This window comes from Brienomyrus brachyistius, chromosome 18 (genome assembly GCF_023856365.1).
Source record: "Brienomyrus brachyistius isolate T26 chromosome 18, BBRACH_0.4, whole genome shotgun sequence".
Lineage (NCBI taxonomy): Eukaryota > Metazoa > Chordata > Actinopteri > Osteoglossiformes > Mormyridae > Brienomyrus > Brienomyrus brachyistius.
Genome location: NC_064550.1, coordinates 9,122,730 through 9,142,319, shown reverse-complemented (window position 1 = coordinate 9,142,319; position 19,590 = coordinate 9,122,730). Strand labels below are relative to the sequence as shown.

Sequence of the window (19,590 nt, the reverse complement as noted above, 5' to 3'; positions counted from 1 at the left end):
CTTTCAATGTTTGTAGGAAAATGCTGACTATGTTCTATCACTCTGTGGTGGAGAGCGTAGTGTTTTTTGCAGCTGTGTGCTGGGGCAATGGGGTGAAGGCAGCTGATGCCAACAGGCTGAACAAGCTGATTAAAAAGGCTGGTTCTGTCCTGGGGGTCAGACTGGAGAACCTGGCGGAGGTGTCTGAGAGGAGAATGCTGAAAAAGCTTCTCAGCATCATGGACAACCCCTCCCACCCCATGCACGCAGACATGATGGGTCATCAGAGCTCCCACAGCAAAAGACTAACTGCCTCCAAATGCAGAACTGAACGCCACAGGAAATCCTTTCTACCTGTGGCAATAAGACTGTCTAACTCTTCCTCATTTTGTAGGTGATCTTTTTCAGAATTTGTCATTAATCCTTATTTGGATTGTGCAATATTACTCATCTGTTTGGTATTGAATGTTTGTTTTATCCATCATCACATTCTGCTATCTCAATTATTCAAGGCACAAACACTAAGTCACTTTTCATTACCACGTGCACTAATAATCTGTTATTTTATTATATTTGTTATAGCTTAGTTATAGTTATTTTTTTACTTTGTAAAGAGTATGAGTATTTATATAGTTATAATACAAAGTATTACTCATAGTTATTTGCACTATTACTTCTATTACTATTACTTCTGTTCCCTTTAAACTCTTTACCTTACCTTTATTCCTCTTGTTGCACTGAGCATGTATATGACAAAAGAATTTCCCTCGGGATAAGTAAAGTCCCCAAAACAAGCAGGAGATGAAGGTGGCCGCAGTAGAGGCCTGACACAGCGTCATTAGAGGAGATGCTCAGCCCCTGATGATGTCTTTGAATCGCAGACTTCAAGCAGTCATTGCAGTAGGGATTATGTAGCAAAGTACTAAACATCACTGCTTTAATATACCTATTATTGCTGTGTCCCCTGAAATAGGGGGGCTGTGTATAAAAAGTGTTTATACGTGGTGAAACCAAAATGTATATAAATAACTTTTTGTATGCTTATACTGTAATTTGTACTTTGTATGTATATAACGTGCAGTTTAATATTGTCTTAACTGTTTGATTTCAAATATTTAAACTATGGAGCAGAGGGGTAAAGTAGGGAAAAATGTGTCTTTTCTCCAAACATTATTAAGGGCATTGTATGAATATTTACTACATGTCAGTGCTAATAAGCATTAGACTTGGGGGGGGGGGGGGAGGGGGGGGATCGGACTATTTTTAATTCAATGTGATGAAAAAATTTAAAATATAATTAAATCATTTGGAAGATGAATTCCAAAAAATTAAATGCCTGCTCAAACCAATTTTTTTATATATATATCTTGCATGCTCTAACAACCACAAGAAACAAGTGAGATACAGTTTAATTTATTTTAAGAATGTTATAACATACACTTATTGATGACACATTTAAATATAATGCAATAAGAAATAGATAAGATCTGTTTTGGTCTCGTTGACACATTTTTGCCGCCTCTCTCTAGCCTGTCCAGCACAGCACACTAATCACTGCAGCTCACGCAGTGCAGCTCCCTATAGACACTGCAAGTCTGTGTCTCAATCCCCTGCTAAGAAGACAGAAGCGTCTCTCATCACTAGCTGCTTGGGAAAACACTGGTGTGATACGGCTGTGAGCTCTAGCTGTCTATTATAATCAGCACCGGTCAACCAATTAGACGACACAGGTGGCCACCGACGCAAACGACGACTAAATGTGCATGTGATTCAGGAGCACATTAACATCTTCTGAAAGGCAACATTGGAGAAATATTATGCATGCAAATTTTTAAACATGTACAGGATAGCTAAGAAAGAAATGTATAGAAAATACCTACTAAGGGGATTCATTGTTCAAAATGTGAAGCTACACTCCAAAACCCGCCGTCTCTTACAGCATTTACAGGTTTTTCTGCGTATAGATCTCAGGTTGATGCCATAAATAATGGGATTAATAATAGGAGGATTGACTAAAAATGCCACAGACATAAAGCTGCTAAACCACTCTGGAATGTTTTTACCACTAAAATCAAAGTTAAATCCATTAAGGAAGGTAATGAGAATATAGTTAATGCAACTTATTAAATGGGGAAGACAAGTTTGCATGAATTTAGCCTGGTTTTCTTTCGATTTCCTGCAGGCAAAAAGGATTTTACCATAGGAGTAGATGACAAATGTGGCCATTAGTAAATATATACTTCCTAATGTTCCATTGAACACAAATGTCACACTATCCTGTTTGCAGGTTGAAACAGTTATTTTACAATACAGAGTGCTGACATACAGTCTACAATAGGGGAGAGTAATATTCAGGATAATGGAACACAGAACTGTGCAGGATGGAAGTATCCAAATAAAAATCAACAGCTTGCATATAGTAACAGGTGTCATTACAGTACTGTAATGCAAAGGCCTGCATATTGCTACATACCTGTCAATTGCCATCACTGTTAAATTGGTAAATTCACATAATGCATATGAGAAGATGACAAAGGTCTGAAGTAAACATCCACTGTAGGAAATCAAATAAGTGTCAGAGAGTAAGTCAGACAGAAATTTAGGGTAAAATCCCACAGTGCCGTACAACCCATTTATACACAAGTTACAGAGGAAAATGTACATCGGCTGATGTAGGTCCTTCTCCAGCAAGATCGTAATAATTATAGTCAGATTCAGGAAGAGAGTGAAAATATAACCTTGAAGAGAAAAGGCAAATATCACGTATTTGTTTGTTCTGGATTCATTCAGTGCCTTAAGGGTAATATAAGCAACAGTGGATGTTTCCATTTTCAATAAAATATATCTGGACGGTCTGGAAAAAAGGGAAAAAATGCCATTAATTTAAAATATATTTTCATATGCTCTTCATTTATATATACTGTAGTTACAACTTCAATGCACGGCTATCCATGTTATTTCTTCCCTCACTGGTGTCCTTCTAGGGTAATATTGAACAGAAGAGGTTTTCATCTGCTACAGGAACACGAGTCAGAATCCTAGAAAGAAGAAGAGTGAAGACACACAAAGTCCAAATGAACGAGAGGTTCCCAAGCAAGCTGCGTGTTTTCTGTGAATTCCAGCCATGAGTCAGAGCTCATACTGTAACATCGCGTCCTTTGAAGTCATTAAATGCCTGGATCTTAGAATTTAACCAGGACACCCACAATCCCAGACACTCAGACACCTCGCTCAGTCTCTCGAGAGCCCCAATCAACATACCCTAGATAGGAGAAGCGGGTGGATAATGGATGGATGTCTATTTAAGATGACAAATACACAATATACAGAAAAGTACTGGTACACCTGAGCATTACACCACAGGAACTTTTATGACATCACATTCTAAATCCATGGCATCAATATAGAGCTGGACCCCTTTTGCAGCTGTAACGGGGCCAAAAAATCCTACATACTGTTATGGCTGCAAAGGGGGGACCAGCTACATATTGATGCCTGTGGATTCAGAATGGGACGTCATAAAGGTCCCCATATGTGTAATAGCCAGGTGTCCCAATAATTCTGTCCATATAGTGTATTTGTTATCTTAAGCAAAACATCCATCCACTTTCCACCCGCTTGTGAAAGAGTAAAACATTCAAAATAGAACCACAAAACCTTTGCCATGTTACCATGTTATCATGTCTCCAGGTTCTCGTTCTGAGCCTCTACCTTCTTATGCCCCGATGCTCAGACTGAGCAGTGAGAGCAGTGATAGTGTCTTTATATATAGTCATCGTGTTCCTGTGAGATCACGGGTTACACTTTTTTTCAGTACTGGAATGATTTGGGAATTACTTCCTCATGTATGATGTAATGATTGAGGCCCTGTGTTTCTGATGATGCTATACTATACCGCTACACTATTCCAGTGGATCTTAACCAGTGAGGGGTGCAGCTCACTGGAAGGTGTCAGTGAGGACTGAGAGGAGCCACACAATTAATTTGAAAAGTGTGGAAAATATATGACAAGGGCTAAGGACTAAGTCTAGGGCTGGGTGGTAGCCTATGGAACTACCCAATTCGTACCACCTGCTCCATTTGTACCTCATGTATACTCTGCATGCGCGGCATTACATGCACTGGACAGGGCTCTCTGTACCCTCATTCTGCCAGACCACTCCAGCTTGGCATACGTGCAGGCAGCTGAGAAGTGGCAGTAGGGGAGAAGCGGCAGCGATTCTTCGGCGAGGATGACTTAAGACCACACACTCTGGGACAAGAGGCTGGTCTGCATGTGCTGTGGGGAGAAGTGGTACTGGGCATGCTGTTGCCTAGAAGCCCCCACCAGAGCTGCCTGCAGACAAACAGGCAACGACAGAGTCAGGGAGGTACCGCCTCGTCCTACTAAAGTTACCAGTTCTGTTTGCACTCAAGCTGCTCCTGCCAGCCTGTTGGCTTTCCATCTCAGACGTGGTTGGTGACTGGGGATGATGGCAGGCTCTGCCTGCTCACAGTCAGCAAGGACCCGCAGCGTGACCCTAGCTGCTAGTCCAACCAACAGATGCAGCAGACTGAGGTTGATCTTCTCGGTCGCAAGGAGGCGTGCGACATGCTGGACGCTTAGCCGTGCCACGAACTTGAAGAGCAATGGCAGCAAAGCTAGCAGGACTGGGAGCAACAGCACGAGTCGAGTTTTAGAGGCCCAGCTGGCCGAGGAGCCCTGCGAGCTAGCAAAGCAGTGGGAGCAGAGCGAGCAGGATGAGGAATGGCTTTGTGAGTCCATGGAGAAGCTGCGGGAGCAGCTGGCTGGGTGGGAGCAGATGCGTGAGGCCACCCGAGTTGTGGAGCAGTAGGGCCAGCAAAGGAAACAGCCTGTTGGAGAGTAACAGGTCCCCACCAAGCCGTGCAAAAAGAAGGGCTGGGGTCTGGGGAGACCTGCACCACCAGAGAACTTAAACTTTTGCTTTATTTAGAGTGCAATCACTGGATAAGTATAATTAATGCAATAATGTATTTAGGAAATGTCCACACCTTTTAAACTTTTGTTTTTTTAAGCAACTGTTTTATGCTGTTGTGAACAGCTCGATCACCGAATACGAATATATTAATGCAATAACATATTTTAAATGTCCACATCCTGTTTTTTCCCCAAACCCAATGGATCACGTGAAGAGGGGCTGTACTTTCATGACGCCAAATAGGAAAAGGCATGGTTTTGTTCCATCTGGGTTGGGAAAAGCATAGCTGCAGATCGCAGAGTGACAGCCTATATCGCATTATTAAGATACATTTTTTTTATGGTTTTATATATCAATATTGTTCTCAAAACGAGATATAGGATGACAAAATACTGTTTATATCAATATAATTTAATTGTGTGTTAGGGCTTTATTTAACATTTTTAATAGAAGCCAATAATTTTCATGCCTAGTTGTAAACAGCGCAAGTTGTGAACTTTGGTTGTGAGGTTAACTACAACCCCAGCAGCTGTACCACCTGTTGGCCAGACCTGGTACTCCACCTGAAGCTAAGCAGGTTTGGGTCTGGCCAGTCCTTGGATGGGACACCAACTGGGAAGGCTGGGTTGCTGCTGGAAGAGGTGATGGTGTGGCCCACAGTGGAAGGCCATCCTGTGGTCTGTGTGGATCCCAATGCCCCAGTGCAGTGACGAGGACACTGTGGCCAGCAGGTTAGCCCATCCTGTGGTCTGTGTGGATCCCAATGCCCCATTGCAGTGACGGGGACAGTGTCCAGCAGATTAGCCCATCCTGTGGTCTGTGTGGATCCCAATGCCCCAGTGCAGTGACGGGGACAGTGTCCAGCAGGTTAGCCCATCCTGTGGTCTGTGTGGATCCCAATGGCCCAGTGCAGTGACGAGGACACTGTGGCCAGCAGGTTAGCCCATCCTGTGGTCTGTGTGGATCCCAATGCCCCATTGCAGTGACGGGGACAGTGTCCAGCAGATTAGCCCATCCTGTGGTCTGTGTGGATCCCAATGCCCCAGTGCAGTGACGGGGACAGTGTCCAGCAGGTTAGCCCATCCTGTGGTCTGTGTGGATCCCAATGGCCCAGTGCAGTGACGGGGACAGTGTCCAGCAGATTAGCCCATCCTGTGGTCTGTGTGGATCCCAATGGCCCAGTGCAGTGACGAGGACACTGTGGCCAGCAGGTTAGCCCATCCTGTGGTCTGTGTGGATCCCAATGCCCCAGTGCAGTGACGAGGACACTGTGGCCAGCAGGTTAGCCCATCCTGTGGTCTGTGTGGATCCCAATGGCCCAGTGCAGTGACGGGGACACTGTGGCCAGCAGGTTAGCCCATCCTGTGGTCTGTGTGGATCCCAATGCCCCAGTGCAGTGACGGGGACACTGTGGCCAGCAGGTTAGCCCATCCTGTGGTCTGTGTGGACCCCAGTGCAGTGACAGAGACATTGGGCTGTAAAATTAGTGCCGTCCTTTGGATAGACGAAAACCTGCATCTTTGGGGATGGTATCCTGATGTTCTGCCTAAAATTGCCCACTGTCCTCCTAATCATCCCCAATGTCTAACTGGTGAATTCTCTCCTTCCCCGTCACCACCATAGCTACAGTGTGGTGAGCGTACTGGTGCAGAATGGCTGCTGTCACATCATCCAGGTGGGGGCTACACAGTGGGAGTCGTAGAAGTGGCTCGCCATTGCTTCTGTAAAATGCTTTCAGTGTTTGAAAAAGTGCTATATTAACATTCATTCAGAATCTGCAGCTAAAGTCAAACCGTTCAGTTAGCAGCATCTCATGGGCAATGTTGCCATATCTTCTTATTATAAGTGATGCTGGACTTTTCCACTTAGAAATTCATTGAGTTGCTGGTTGTGGTTTTTTTGGGCTTGGTTTAATTTTGAGGTTGGAGTTTTATTGGTTTTTAACCTAATCCATCCATCCATCCATCCATCCATTTTCCAAACCGCTTATCCTACTGGGTCGTGGGGGGTCCGGAGCCTATCCCAGAAGCAATGGGCACGAAGCAGGGAACGACCCAGGATGGGGTACCAGCCCATTGCAGAACAAATTTATCATTCGAAGAAATTGAAATACTACTGACAATTATACCACATACCGAGCCCATCATTGATCACACAACTGACATTAGACAGCTGACACAGGCTTATATTCATAAAACTGCTTAAAAGCTAAACGACATCATGCCATCAAACGCTGCCTTCGGTGTAGGTAGTTAGTGTAACCATGGTAGCAATTTTCCTCTTGGATCAATAAAGTTAATCTTAGTTTGTAATAGTTTTGTTTAATTTATCATACTGTCAGACACGGTATTTTGATGCTCCAAAGTAATGGGAGGGGGGGTGGTTCTTACGATAAGAACTGGAGGAATCTAGAAGTTCCCAAACTGTGATATTAAGGTTTTTTTCCTGCTGTATTGGCACATTCTTCTCCTGATCATCACGCTAATTCAATAGTTCCTTGCTGGATTGTTGGGGTGACGCTGCTTGTTAACCTCGTGAGGCTTGGCAGCGCCGCTCAGGGGGAAGCTGATAGAATGGGAAGGCAAGGAATCATTGTTACGTGTTTCATTTCATTTTAAAACATTATATTAAATATCATAATTTGCTACTTGCTAAATTGCCCGTAAGGGGTGAATGACTGGTGTGTGAGTGTGCCCTGTGATGGGCTGCCCCCCCATCCTGGGTTGTTCCCTGCCTCGTGCCCATTACTTCCGGGATAGGCTCCGGACCCCCCCACCGGACCCAGTAGGATAAGTGGTTTGGAAAATGGATGCATCATAATTTTGCTATATTTCTTTTATTTTGTTGTAGGCTAATACCTTAAAATGAGGGTCTTTTAATTTATTAAGCGCCTGTTTAATGGTTGTCAGCCTTCTGCTTTTAGAGCCATTTGCCAAATGGGTTTTAGGCTCGATAGTTTCCGTTTTAAGAGCAACATCATTAATTTAGAAGAATGAGTGTTAATAGACAGTGAAATGAAAGTTTGTTTGAGTCATGATTAAAATAAATTTATATTAATAAACCCCGGCAGTTTTTGTCACCATTGCAGAACACAATGTCATAACCTGTGTAGTGAGACCAAATCAGGTAATCCTGGGTGCAGGGGCGTAGAAAAAGAATTAAATGATGCACTGCCTGTTATCATGTGCTGTTAGTGTTGAGTTTGCTTCCCTCTAGTGGTACTTCAGTGATTTTTGTAAAAGCCTGAAGCCGAATACTGAGAGGTTTGATTTGAACACGTACTGTATTTCACTTGTAAGAAAGCAGATTTCAGTTCAAGTTCAAAAACAAATTCGTTTTATAATGTCCAAAAGTCTGTATTTAAAAAGGGTTGACAACACAAACTACATTTCACTTAGAGAAAAGAGTATTAATATTGCTTCTTAATTGCTAAAATTTGCACTTTGGGGTCCTTCATAAGTAGGCTGTTGACAGACCATGTCATAAATGTTCCATTAAAAATTAAAAGTAGAATATTAAATAATATTTGCATTTGTGCATACAGATCTTAATGCACAACAATTTACTTGCACACCCCCAAGTCAACCCACCCCACCCAGGTCATTTAACAGTGGTTGTGATATGTGGGGAAATATTACAAACTATAAAGGTAAATATCTGTAATGTATAAGCTTTAACTAACTAAAAAAAAAAACGTATTTAATTAAGCACGTGTTAATTAATTCTAAACATGTATGGTATTGTTCTTCATAAACATTAAAAAGGCATGTTTTACAACATTTTCCTTATCCTTGTCCTGATTGGTCTAAGGTTCATGCCATAAATAATGGGATTGACAACGGGGGGGGTGACTAAAAAAGCCATAGACATAACGATGTTAAACCAATCAGGAATGTCTCTTCTACTAAAGTAAGTGCTAAACGCTTCAAACAATGTAACGACAATATAGTTTATGTAGCTAATTAAATGGGGAAGACAGGTTTGTATGAATTTAGACTGGCTTTGTTTCGATTTCCTGCAGGCATACAGTATTTTAACATAAGAGTAGATGACAAACATCGCCATTGCTAAATATATGAATGTTACTGCTGCATTGTACGCAAAGAATATAGAATCGCCACTGCAAATGACAAACTTACAGTACACAGCATTGATATTGATACCACAAAAGGGTACTCTAACAATCAGTAGAATGGAACAGACAACAGAACAGCACGGAACCATCCAAATGAAAACCAGTAGTTTGCCTGTAGTCACAGGGGTAATAATGGTATGGTAATGCAAAGGCCTGCATATTGCTACATACCTGTCAAATGCCATCACTGTTAAATTGGTAAATTCACACAAAGCATATGAGAGGATAACAAAATTCTGAAGCAAACAACCTATGTATGAAAAGTTTTGGGTGTCCGAGAGTAAGTCATACAGAAATTTAGGGTAGAGTCCCAGAGTGCCGTACAATGCATTTATACACAAGTTACAGAGGAAAATATACATCGGCTGATGTAGGTCCTTCTCTAGTGAGATTGTAATAATTATAGTCAGATTTAGGAAGAGAGTGAAAATATAACCTTGAAGAGAAAATGCAAATATTACATTCTTGTTTTCTTTGGATTCATTTAGTCCTGAAATACTGAATGCAGCTGCTGGGGGTGTGTCAATTAAGGCCGGAATATATCCAAAATGCTAAGTGCTGAAAATAAGAGGGAAACAATGTTAATCAAACTGAATTTTAAAAACATTTACATTTACAGCATAATAATATAGCTGCTTCCTTCCAGGGGAAAAAATGTACAATGAATCATTTGTAATATATTAATCATCTGAAATATTTTCTCACATGACAGAACTTTCTTATGTAGTAAGGTGTTTGTTCTCAAAGCAGGGCAGCCTGCACACACTGCTGTGCGTTACTGCCAATCAACCAGATGGTTAATGACATGAGATTGACTTGCTACAAGACATCTATTAGCAGTTTCGAGATACTATTTGTCTGTCGGATTCCTTTTTTTACCCTCAACATGAAATTCTCAATGAAAAACTGAACTAAAAAAAGCCAATAAAGTTTTAAATTATTTGTTTCAATTGCGCAACTTTTACCCCGTTACAGAAAGCTTTTGTAATCCATTTGTTCACTTAAAAATACGTTCACAGTGCTAACCACCCCTTTGCAGTAATCAGTAAAGCTAAAACTAAATTAAATTGACATAAATAATTTGAGGATAGCATATTTAGAATGAAAGGTATGTACGATAAATTATATCGCCACAATACTATTTATTCCCCGTTTCACCAGTGAATCTTGATGGATGAGAGTGTATTTCGGATGTTCTGCTTCTTTCTTGTGCTCTGATGACACTGATTGCAAAGTAGTTGGATCACAGCAGCATTATATAGTGTTTAAGTGTTCTGGAGGGTGGAGTAAGGTGACCTCTGTAAACCTCTGTTTTGCAACGTCAATGAAGAGTATGATGCAAGTTGGAGGGAGAAAATGGAATTGTGTCATCCTAGGAGGGGGAGGACACAATATTTTTTGCTTTTTTGCTAGCAAAAATAAAAGGTTATGAAGATAACATTACATAGAACCTCCAATATGGTATTCTGACATAATCCCATTGAGAGATTATCAAAACCAGATTCACATATCATGCCAATTTCCTGTTACATCTTTCCCAGTATAATTACAATTTTGCTATAACTGATATAACGGCTGTTTCAATGACTGCTTGCTAATCCAGTCAGATGTTAAACTGTTTAATGTAATATCCAAAGGTTTAAGATCACATGTAATACTACAAAACACTCAGAATGCATTGCTGTCAATGTGCTTTAATATACATTTAGATCAAATGTGAAACCAACGACTTAGCACCCATTGAGCAAGTTTTCCTCAACTGAAATCACTCCTCTGAACCAGGGATTTGAACCAGCAACCTCACAATCACAAGCATGAGTATAAGAACGGGGGGGGGGGGGAAACGTGGGGCATGCCCCCCCCCCCCACATTTAGTTTGCCTTCATTCATCCCCCCAATTAACAGACCTTTGTAGATTATTAGTAGATTAGTAGATTATTAATCTTAGTAGATTATTAATCTGCGTTCCCCACAATCTCAAACCCTCTCCTAGGCCACAGGTTCTGCATCCTAACCCACTGGTCCAGGCAAATTTCTGATCACAATTGACAGCACTTTGTGGGGAGCAGGTCTAACATTGCCCATACCTCAGAAAGTGCCTTGTCTGCAGGGATGCATGGGGGTGACAGTACTATGCTTTGAGGGTGCTTCTGGTCAGTAGGTCCTCATCATCTCGCAAGAACTGAAAGGAAACAGAGAACTCTTTTAGGTCTGCTAAAAACCTATAAGCAAAGGGCTTTCAACTTTGGTCAGCTGGCTGGGGTGAGACTATCAACTTGAGACAAGTCTGCACACTCATTTATGCATTTATGCACAGTTTTATAACCTTGTACATAGTTTGCAAACTACCTCAATGCTTTTGAAGTTGCCAGTGTCAGGCCAGATGCGTGAGAATCTGAAACCGCCAGTGTCACACCAGATGTGGGAGAGCTGACACCGCCAGTGTCACGCCAGATGTGTGAGAGTCTGAAACCGCCAGTGTCACGCCAGATGCGTGAGAGCTGACAGCGCCAGTGTCACGCCAGATGCGTGAGAGTCTGAAACCGCCAGTGTCACGCCAGATGTGTGAGCTGACAGCGCCAGTGTCACGCCAGATGCATGAGAGTCTGAAGTTGCCAGTGTCAGGCCAGATGTATGAGAGCTGACAGCACCAGTGTCACGCCAGGTGTGTGAGCTGACAGCGCCAGTGTCAGGCCAGATGTGTGAGAGTCTGAAACCGCCAGTGTCACGCCAGATGTGTGAGCTGACAGCGCCAGTGTCAGGCCAGATGTGTGAGAGTCTGAAACCGCCAGTGTCACGCCAGATGTGTGAGCTGACAGCGCCAGTGTCACGCCAGATGTGTGAGAGTCTGAAACCGCCAGTGTCACGCCAGATGTGTGAGCTGACAGCGCCAGTGTCAGGCCAGATGTGTGAGAGCTGACAGCACCAGTGTCACGCCAGATGTGTGAGAGCTGACAGCACCAGTGTCACACCAGATGCGTGAGAGTCTGAAGGTGCCAGTGTCACGTTATAAGGTAAGTCAGCATGACAATGTTGCCAAGAACCAGGAGCCAAGTGACATTGAAGTGACTCAAGAATAGGAAAGTGAATCAAGTCAGAGATTACATGTCAGTACATACTTAATAATATATTCAAACATACAAATAATATGTATAACAAATAACATATAAATAATACATATGGTATAACCTAAAATAAAGTTTACTTACAGATGGCTGGCTGTGTTTTGACCTTTGCTTTGTCCTTGTGTTTCCGATTCTGTCAAGCCCTTTTGCCTGATTGCTAGCAACAACCAGATGAAGCTTCCGGAAGCATCGAATCCTTCCAGGCAATTGCATTGAAAAGTGGTTCATCTCATGAGGCTTCAAGTGCTCACTGCAGTCACCTGCTGGTCAAAAGAGCTTAGTGCAAGAAATGGCTAAATAAATCGGCCAGTGCACACCAAAGCATTGCCAACTCTAAACCTTTTGACCAAGCTCCTGTTTTTGCAGTTCATTGTAGCAGCTTTAGATCATGGCATTAAACCTCGTCTTTCCTTGTCTGTTTGTGACAAGTTAAGTTTTTATATAACCAGCAAAGGGCTTGGTTCCAGTTTTCAAAAACAATTGTCAATGTTTTTTCAGGTAGGATCAGGCTCCCGCTATGACATTTCTCCTCCTATACGTTGCGTAGCACAGCTAATCCTAACCTGCTTCTGCTGGTATTGACATAAAAGCTAAATGTCAGACATATTTCAATTTGGCCTTGACTTAGACCTGATGTTGCTCTTCAGCACCTGCTTGCCGAGATTCTCCACAACCTGCACTAACCTTGAAAAAAAAATACGCAGTGATGATGCCATCTGTGGAAAAAATATTAGTGACTCCCATGTGGAAATTCTGTATTTGCTTTACCCCATCTTGCTCTCCATACAGGTGAGAGCAAGCTTGGCAGGTCATAGTGAAGGGGCACCCACCTCATGACACCCCGGGAGCTGGGGCTTAAGGGCTTCACTCAAGGGCCCACAGACATGCGACTATTCTGCTGCGGCCAACAGACAGTGCTTGGAACAATCTATCTGCAAAATTCAGTTCCATATTGTTTGTTGCATGTATTTCCTATAGCACAAATTCAAAAATGTTACCACTGTGTATTTCATTGTCTGTGTATATTATTGTTAAGACTCAGGTCTTGGGGTATCGCCTGGTGCACAATGACCAGGACATGAAAGTGCAACAAGTCTGCATAAATGTTTTTTTTTTATTTTTGGGGAATAAGAAGCTGCTCAAAGGCCCAGAAGAAATTTCTCCAGAAACCTTCTAGATCTTCTGAAAACCAGCAGAGACTCTGAGCCCTGCACAGCCATGCACCTGTGCGATTTATATTTTATATCATATATCAAAACATATATATGTAGTGTATTTTTTTGCACTAAATGTTCGTCGGTACTTGCATAGTAATGTATGTTTATCCTCATCATCTACGGAATGACTATTTAACTGCCTGCATTAAAACTAAATTCTGTTTCCTGTTACGAAAGGGCAGACCTTGCCTTCTGACGCTGGTCTCCACTGCATATCTAAAAAGTAAGAGAACATATGAATTCAGAAACTCTTACAAACAGGTCCCTTTGTGGAAACAAGCACATTTCCCTCAGCTCATTAGGCCATTAAAGTGTCCTCAGAAGGTATTACGTTAGGTCTTTTCCCTGTTGAAGTGCTGCTAAACTGCATCTCCTACAGCAGAGGTGATTAGACCCTTAATGGTCTCCCTGAATAGAATTACATAATGAGTCCCTTTGGTTTCTGGCTAGTCCTGATCTCAAGAGGCAGTTGAACGGTTTGCAGGTTCAGCTAGGTGTTAGAGGGGCACCAATAATTTGAATTTTATTATTTTTTGTACTTTGTTATCATAAATATGTTCAACAACATAAAATTTACATAAAACTAGGTAATTGTTGGATATTACTGACTGTAAAGTAGACCAATAACAGGCCAATAATAGCTTAGTACTCAACAGCATTGCATCATCCTAGCCTGAGCTATGTTTACAGACTAAAACACATGCATGGCTAAACCTGTTCATAGACGTACACCTGTAATTCAGTATTTATATATAAATCATAGTGTGTATATAGCATATTTTTTAAAAGTATGGCACCTCAAGGTATTGGATTTCCACTGGTATCGGCGCTGAATGACATCACACACGAGGTGGGGTATCTTGTACTGAATTTGAAAAATAGTTGTAGTATTTTGTAGGACTTTGCGACTCATGCAATATTAATGCTGTGTGTTACGCACAAGCAGTTCTCACACTGCAAGGACCACAGTAGTCAGCTGGTTGAGATCAGGCTATTTTATACCTTCAAACTTTAGTAAGCATTCCAATTTTATTCTTTGCTCCTTTTTAAGATTATGTAGTATATGTTTAAGAATCTATTTAAAGTTTACCGTTGCTGCTTTTGCTTGTGCCAGATAGCACCACAACCCTGTACTGGTTAGACAGACAGACAGACAGACAGACTGACTGACTGACAGACTGACTGACTGTATCTAGAAGGAAATTTAGGTGTCCAGTAGCTTATACACAGTATACATACATATAGGCACACAGACCTATGACATTCACGCACACATACATATTGCAAAACATACAAAGGAAAATATCAATTATGTGCCATTGCAATGAAAAAAAATTTGAAAAATAAGAAAATAAACAAAATAACAAAAAAAAGTAAAAATAAGAATTTACAGTATAGAGAGTATAGTGTGCTGTACTGGCCTAAACACTTAAGTCCATCACACTCCTCCTCTTCCATGTGACGTTAAAGAGCTGTAAGGCCATTGGGACAAAGGACCTTCTGAGCCTGACTGTTCTGCATGACAGAGACAGGAGTCTATCACTGAACATGCTCTTCTGTTTGGAGAAGGTGGTGTGCAGAGGGTGACAGTCATTGTCCAGGATTGAGAGCAGTCTGCTCAGGGTCCTCCTATCTGCACCTGATGTCAGCGACTCCAGCTCCATGCCCACCACACAGCTAGCTTTCCTCACCAGCCTGTCCAGTCGGCCAGCATCCCTCTTCCTAGTGCTGCCTCCCCAACATACCACAGCATAGAAACAGACACTGGCCATGACAGACTGCTATAACATAACTGGTTTTCAGTTATGGAAGATGAAAGGACTTTCCACAGGAATTTCCGTAGTAATGAAGGTTTTTTTTTGACTGAAAACATTTAATGACATCAGTATTGCTTGGTGGGTAGCAATGTGGCCTCATGATAAGGGGAATGGCTAAAGGTTAATGCCGACCTTGAGTCTAAGGCCATGAAGGCTAAGGACCTTATCAGAAATCCAAATGTCCTGCTTGATGAGGATCTCAGTTTCTATCCATTGTCGCGGGGGGTCTGAGGCTGCAGGCACAAGGCCAGGAACAACCCAGGATGGGGGGCCAGCCCATAGCAGGGCACACTCACACACCACTCACTCACACCTAGGGGCAGTTTGGTAACTCAGTGCTATCCAATGCTATCCAGTGCTATCTTTCCATCACCTTAGGAACATCTCAACAATCAGAGGTCGAAAAAATGCTGCCACTTGAATGTTTTATTCCACAGTGCCTTTGATTAGCACTGCTAATTAATTAGAACTTCTAATCAATGTTGATGCCAACACTTGCATTTATTTTATGTAAAGCACTATGAATGACCTCTTTGAAAACGTGCCACATAAATAAGCCTGTCCTGCCGTAATTGCTCACCTGAAACATACACACAAAAATGTAGCTACCAACGTAAGAAACATGGCCCAGCTGAAGGGCAGCTGCATTCGACCTGTAAAGCATTCAATGACCGTGTACAGCAAATGGCATCCTATTGTGTAACAATGACAATGCAAGAGTAACAACTTGTTGCAACGACAAGTTCTCTGTAAACATGTTTATGTCTGGCCTCAAGGTCATTAGCCATTTTAGCCTCTGTCTCCCCAGGTATTCCTACCTAGCAGTCATGCCTCTCTAAGGGCAGAATGGTGATTACTGTCTGATAATTAATCCCTTTGGTCACTGATCATTACTTCTGTAGCTGTTTCACAGATTAAACTAAGAGATCTCTACAGTATAATATAGTTGATAAAGTTCATTTAGCAGTTTAGAAGAATAAACTGTAGTTTCGTAAACTGAAAATCCTACCACTAAATCTAAATTCACCATATATACTGACATTTATTTTAGTGTACTGCGAAATTTACATTGCTTAGACCTTGGGAGCTCAATCTTAACTTGTGACTACTACACAAATAAGGGGAAAAAATCCTAAAAGTTTTCAATGGTGCAAATTCATATTTCAGTATTTTGTAGTTTTTCATAAAATCTGCCTTCATTTATTCATAATGAAGAACAGAAGTATTTTATTTGTCTTCCTGGAGAAATGATATTATTTTGCATGTCCCATCTTTCATTCCGTGGAAGGCAATGATACACACGTGTATATGCAGGTGAGACCAAGCTTTGGGGTCACAGGACGGGGTCATCCTGCACCCAGCACTCCTGGAAGAGCTGAGATGAAGGACCTTCTCCGTGGGTCACATAATGACAGCACTGGAACCCACAAACATCTGGACACGAGCACAGATAGCTTATCCACGGAGCTCCCAGTGTCCCAAGAAAAAGGTTCAATCAAATACAACAGGGTACACAAAGCCGGAAATTACATTTTCACATGAAGGTCGTTGTGAATTTGCCGAGTTCTTTTTTTGTATTTTGAGAATAGAGACAAACTAAGCATGTAGGTGACTGCAAATGCATGATGATGATTCCAGCCATCTGCAAATCACACTTTGTTACTAATCGTAGGCTATAGAATTTTATTCCTATCCCCCAATTACTGTTATACTGTATCATGTGATTTTAATCACTGACAAGCCCCATTTTTCTTCTTAAATTAACAACCCAAACAAACCGCTGTCAGACTACAATAAAGTCCTTGCAGCTGACCACACACACACTGACTAACAAACACACACATTCGGTACATCAGGGTAGTTTCTATGTGCAATATTACTGTAGTTCTTCTCAATGCCTGTCACTCCATTGTGTGCCTGTCCATATATATATAATATATTATATTATATGGATATTATATTTATATATCCACTCTGTACATAATATACATGCATACAATATATACATAGTTTACATATACATATATATATACATTTATATTTTTCAATACACTCATCCATATTTATGTTCCCAGATTGTTTGTATTGTATACTTTTTATACTGTACTGTTTGAACAGTTTTTATGATATTTTGCTGCTCTTATCTTGTACTGTCCACTTTCTGCCGTGATCATGCAAATTTCCCACTTTTGGGACTAATGAAGGATTTTCAATGTAATGTAATGTAATGTAATGTAATGTAATCTAATCTAATCTAACACACTGGCCCATGTTCACAAAAGATGGTAGGGAGTACCAGATTTGCAACCATGACTTACTGGATTGCATGAACATTTTGAAAATGAGACCTATGGACTGTAATGCGATGTGTTATGGCCAGAATGTGTAACTCAGGGAATAAAGCAATAACATCATAAATGAACAATGCATTTACCTGAATAAATGGCCAGGATGATTAGAAGACTTGAGGTATAATTTATCATTTAAAGAACTGGTGATTTTACAGAAAAACATCTGAGTACAAATTTTAACAGGGATAGGCCCTAACTGACTGGGTGATGTCATTATTGCAACAGATGGTCAGCTGTTTCAGTGTTGCTATGGGAACCACCCTCCACATGAAACCAGTTACATTCAACACAATACATTAAACTTTAGAAAGAAAATCACTTTTGCTATACATGGCAATCTCATGGCAATCTCATCAAAAATTTAAATAAAGAGTAAAAAAATGATAATTTCATAACTGACAGGCTGTGTAATGAAAACAAAGAAAAAAGACTCATTCATTGCGTCGAACACTGGTGAGCCCCGCAATCCCCGGTGATGCACCCAAGGGTGAAGAAAAGAGAGGCTGAGCTCATAAACATGTTTATTAGAGGTCATTAGTCCGTTGCATCTCTACCTCCCCTGGAAAGCAATTTGACCGAGACGGAACAAACAAATGGTTCCCTAGGGGGACGCTGCACGGCCACCGCAGGACAGGACCTCTCAGAGAGTGCCAGAAAATATAATGACCTCACCTTAGAAACATCTGATGATCCAAGTCTGATGAAAGAGGGACTGCAGGTGGTGTGTGGCTCAGCGAGTGAGACAGAAGCTAATTCATCCTGCGTAGAATCTACGCTGAAGGTTGCTGTGCGGCCTGACACCTGTGGTTACATTTCTGGGGAGGTGTGCAGCAGAATACAACACCGGCTACGCAGCCATGCCGTCTCTGACACCTTAGATTCTATGCAAAAGTATAAGTTGGCTTTAAGCCTCAGGACCTGTGAAGGAAGGTAATTGGTTTGAGTCCCGGATGTGGCAGAACAGTGGCATGTCTGTGGGCCCTTGAGCAGAGCCCTTAACTCCCAGCTCCCTGCGTGCCACATGGTGGCCACCCCTCCCTATGACCTCAAGCCTGCTCTCCCCTACATGTGTCTCATGGACAGCAAGATGGGAAAGAAAGTAGAAATTCTGAGGCCAGTTACAATATGTCACCTTCAGCGTCCCACTTGGGTTGAAAACATTCAGGTTTCACGGTAGGTAGATTTTGCCAGCAATGGGCATACAGTGAATGGGCATACAGTGAATGGGTATACAGTTAATGGGTATACAGTGAATGGGCATACAGTGAATGGGTATACAGTTAATGGGTATACAGTGAATGGGTATACAGTTAATGGGTATACAGTGAATGGGCATACAGTGAATGGGTATACAGTTAATGAGTATACAGTGAATGGGCATACAGTGAATGGGTATACAGTGAATGGGCATACAGTGAATGGGTATACAGTTAATGGGTATACAGTGAATGGGCATACAGTGAATGGGCATACAGTGAATGGGCAGAGAATACCTAAGACCTTTCAGTCATGATGATATACTGCTCCTTAGACTGGAAAAAAAATCATCTTAATACGCAATGTCTTTTATTATTAACAAAGGCCTGGAACGCAACAGGGACAACGTCTAGGCCAAAAGACACCAACAAATATTAATCAAGGCCATTACAGTTTTCTATAATTTTTTTTTTATACAAATTCACTTTGGTGAACAAATTAAATGATAATGGTATCAAGGTGCTGCTAGACGGAGTGTTCCATCTCTCAAGGCCCTGCAGGGGCCGAGTGTTCAATCTCTCATGGCCCTGCTAGATGGAGTGTTCCATCTCTCAAGGTCCTGCTAGACGGAGTGTTCCATCTCTCAAGGCCCTGCTGGCCGGAGTGTTCCATCTCTCAAGGTCCTGCTGGCCGGAGTGTTCCATCTCTCAAGGCCCTGCTAGACAGAGTGTTCCATCTCTCAAGGTCCTGCTGGCTGGATTGTTCCATCTCTCAAGGCCCTGCTGGCCGGAGTGTTCCATCTCTCAAGGCCCTGCTAGATGGAGTGTTC

The 19,590-nt window shown here is 41.9% G+C and overlaps 2 protein-coding genes across 6 annotated transcripts in view; both read right to left on the bottom strand.

Annotated features, from left to right (window-relative positions):
- Positions 1-3,844, bottom strand: part of LOC125712859 (olfactory receptor 4M1-like) — a 69,836-nt gene extending 65,992 nt beyond the window's left edge. Inside the window, exons 1-2 of one of the 5 annotated variants that reach the window (XR_007383411.1) lie at positions 3,651-3,739; positions 1,718-3,017 (exon numbers count right to left, since the gene is read on the bottom strand). Coding sequence is in view for 2 of the 5 variants with exons in the window: in XM_048983386.1 (XP_048839343.1) it covers positions 1,876-2,808 (933 nt within the window). In the remaining 3 variants the exon portion in view is untranslated. Of the gene's footprint in view, positions 1-1,386; positions 3,018-3,650 lie in introns of those variants that run through there. The other 4 variants (XM_048983386.1, XM_048983387.1, XR_007383412.1 and 1 more) reach the window with 4 other exon arrangements.
- Positions 3,845-8,580: 4,736 nt separating this feature from the next.
- On the bottom strand, positions 8,581-15,060 carry LOC125713199 (olfactory receptor 1D2-like). Its single transcript, XM_048984159.1, has 2 exons — positions 14,908-15,060; positions 8,581-9,605 (listed from the first exon to the last, which is right to left on the bottom strand). The coding sequence occupies exons 1-2, from the start codon at positions 15,058-15,060 to the stop codon at positions 8,691-8,693; spliced, it is 1,068 nt and encodes a 355-aa protein (XP_048840116.1). The 3' UTR covers positions 8,581-8,690.
- Positions 15,061-19,590: the final 4,530 nt, after the last annotated feature.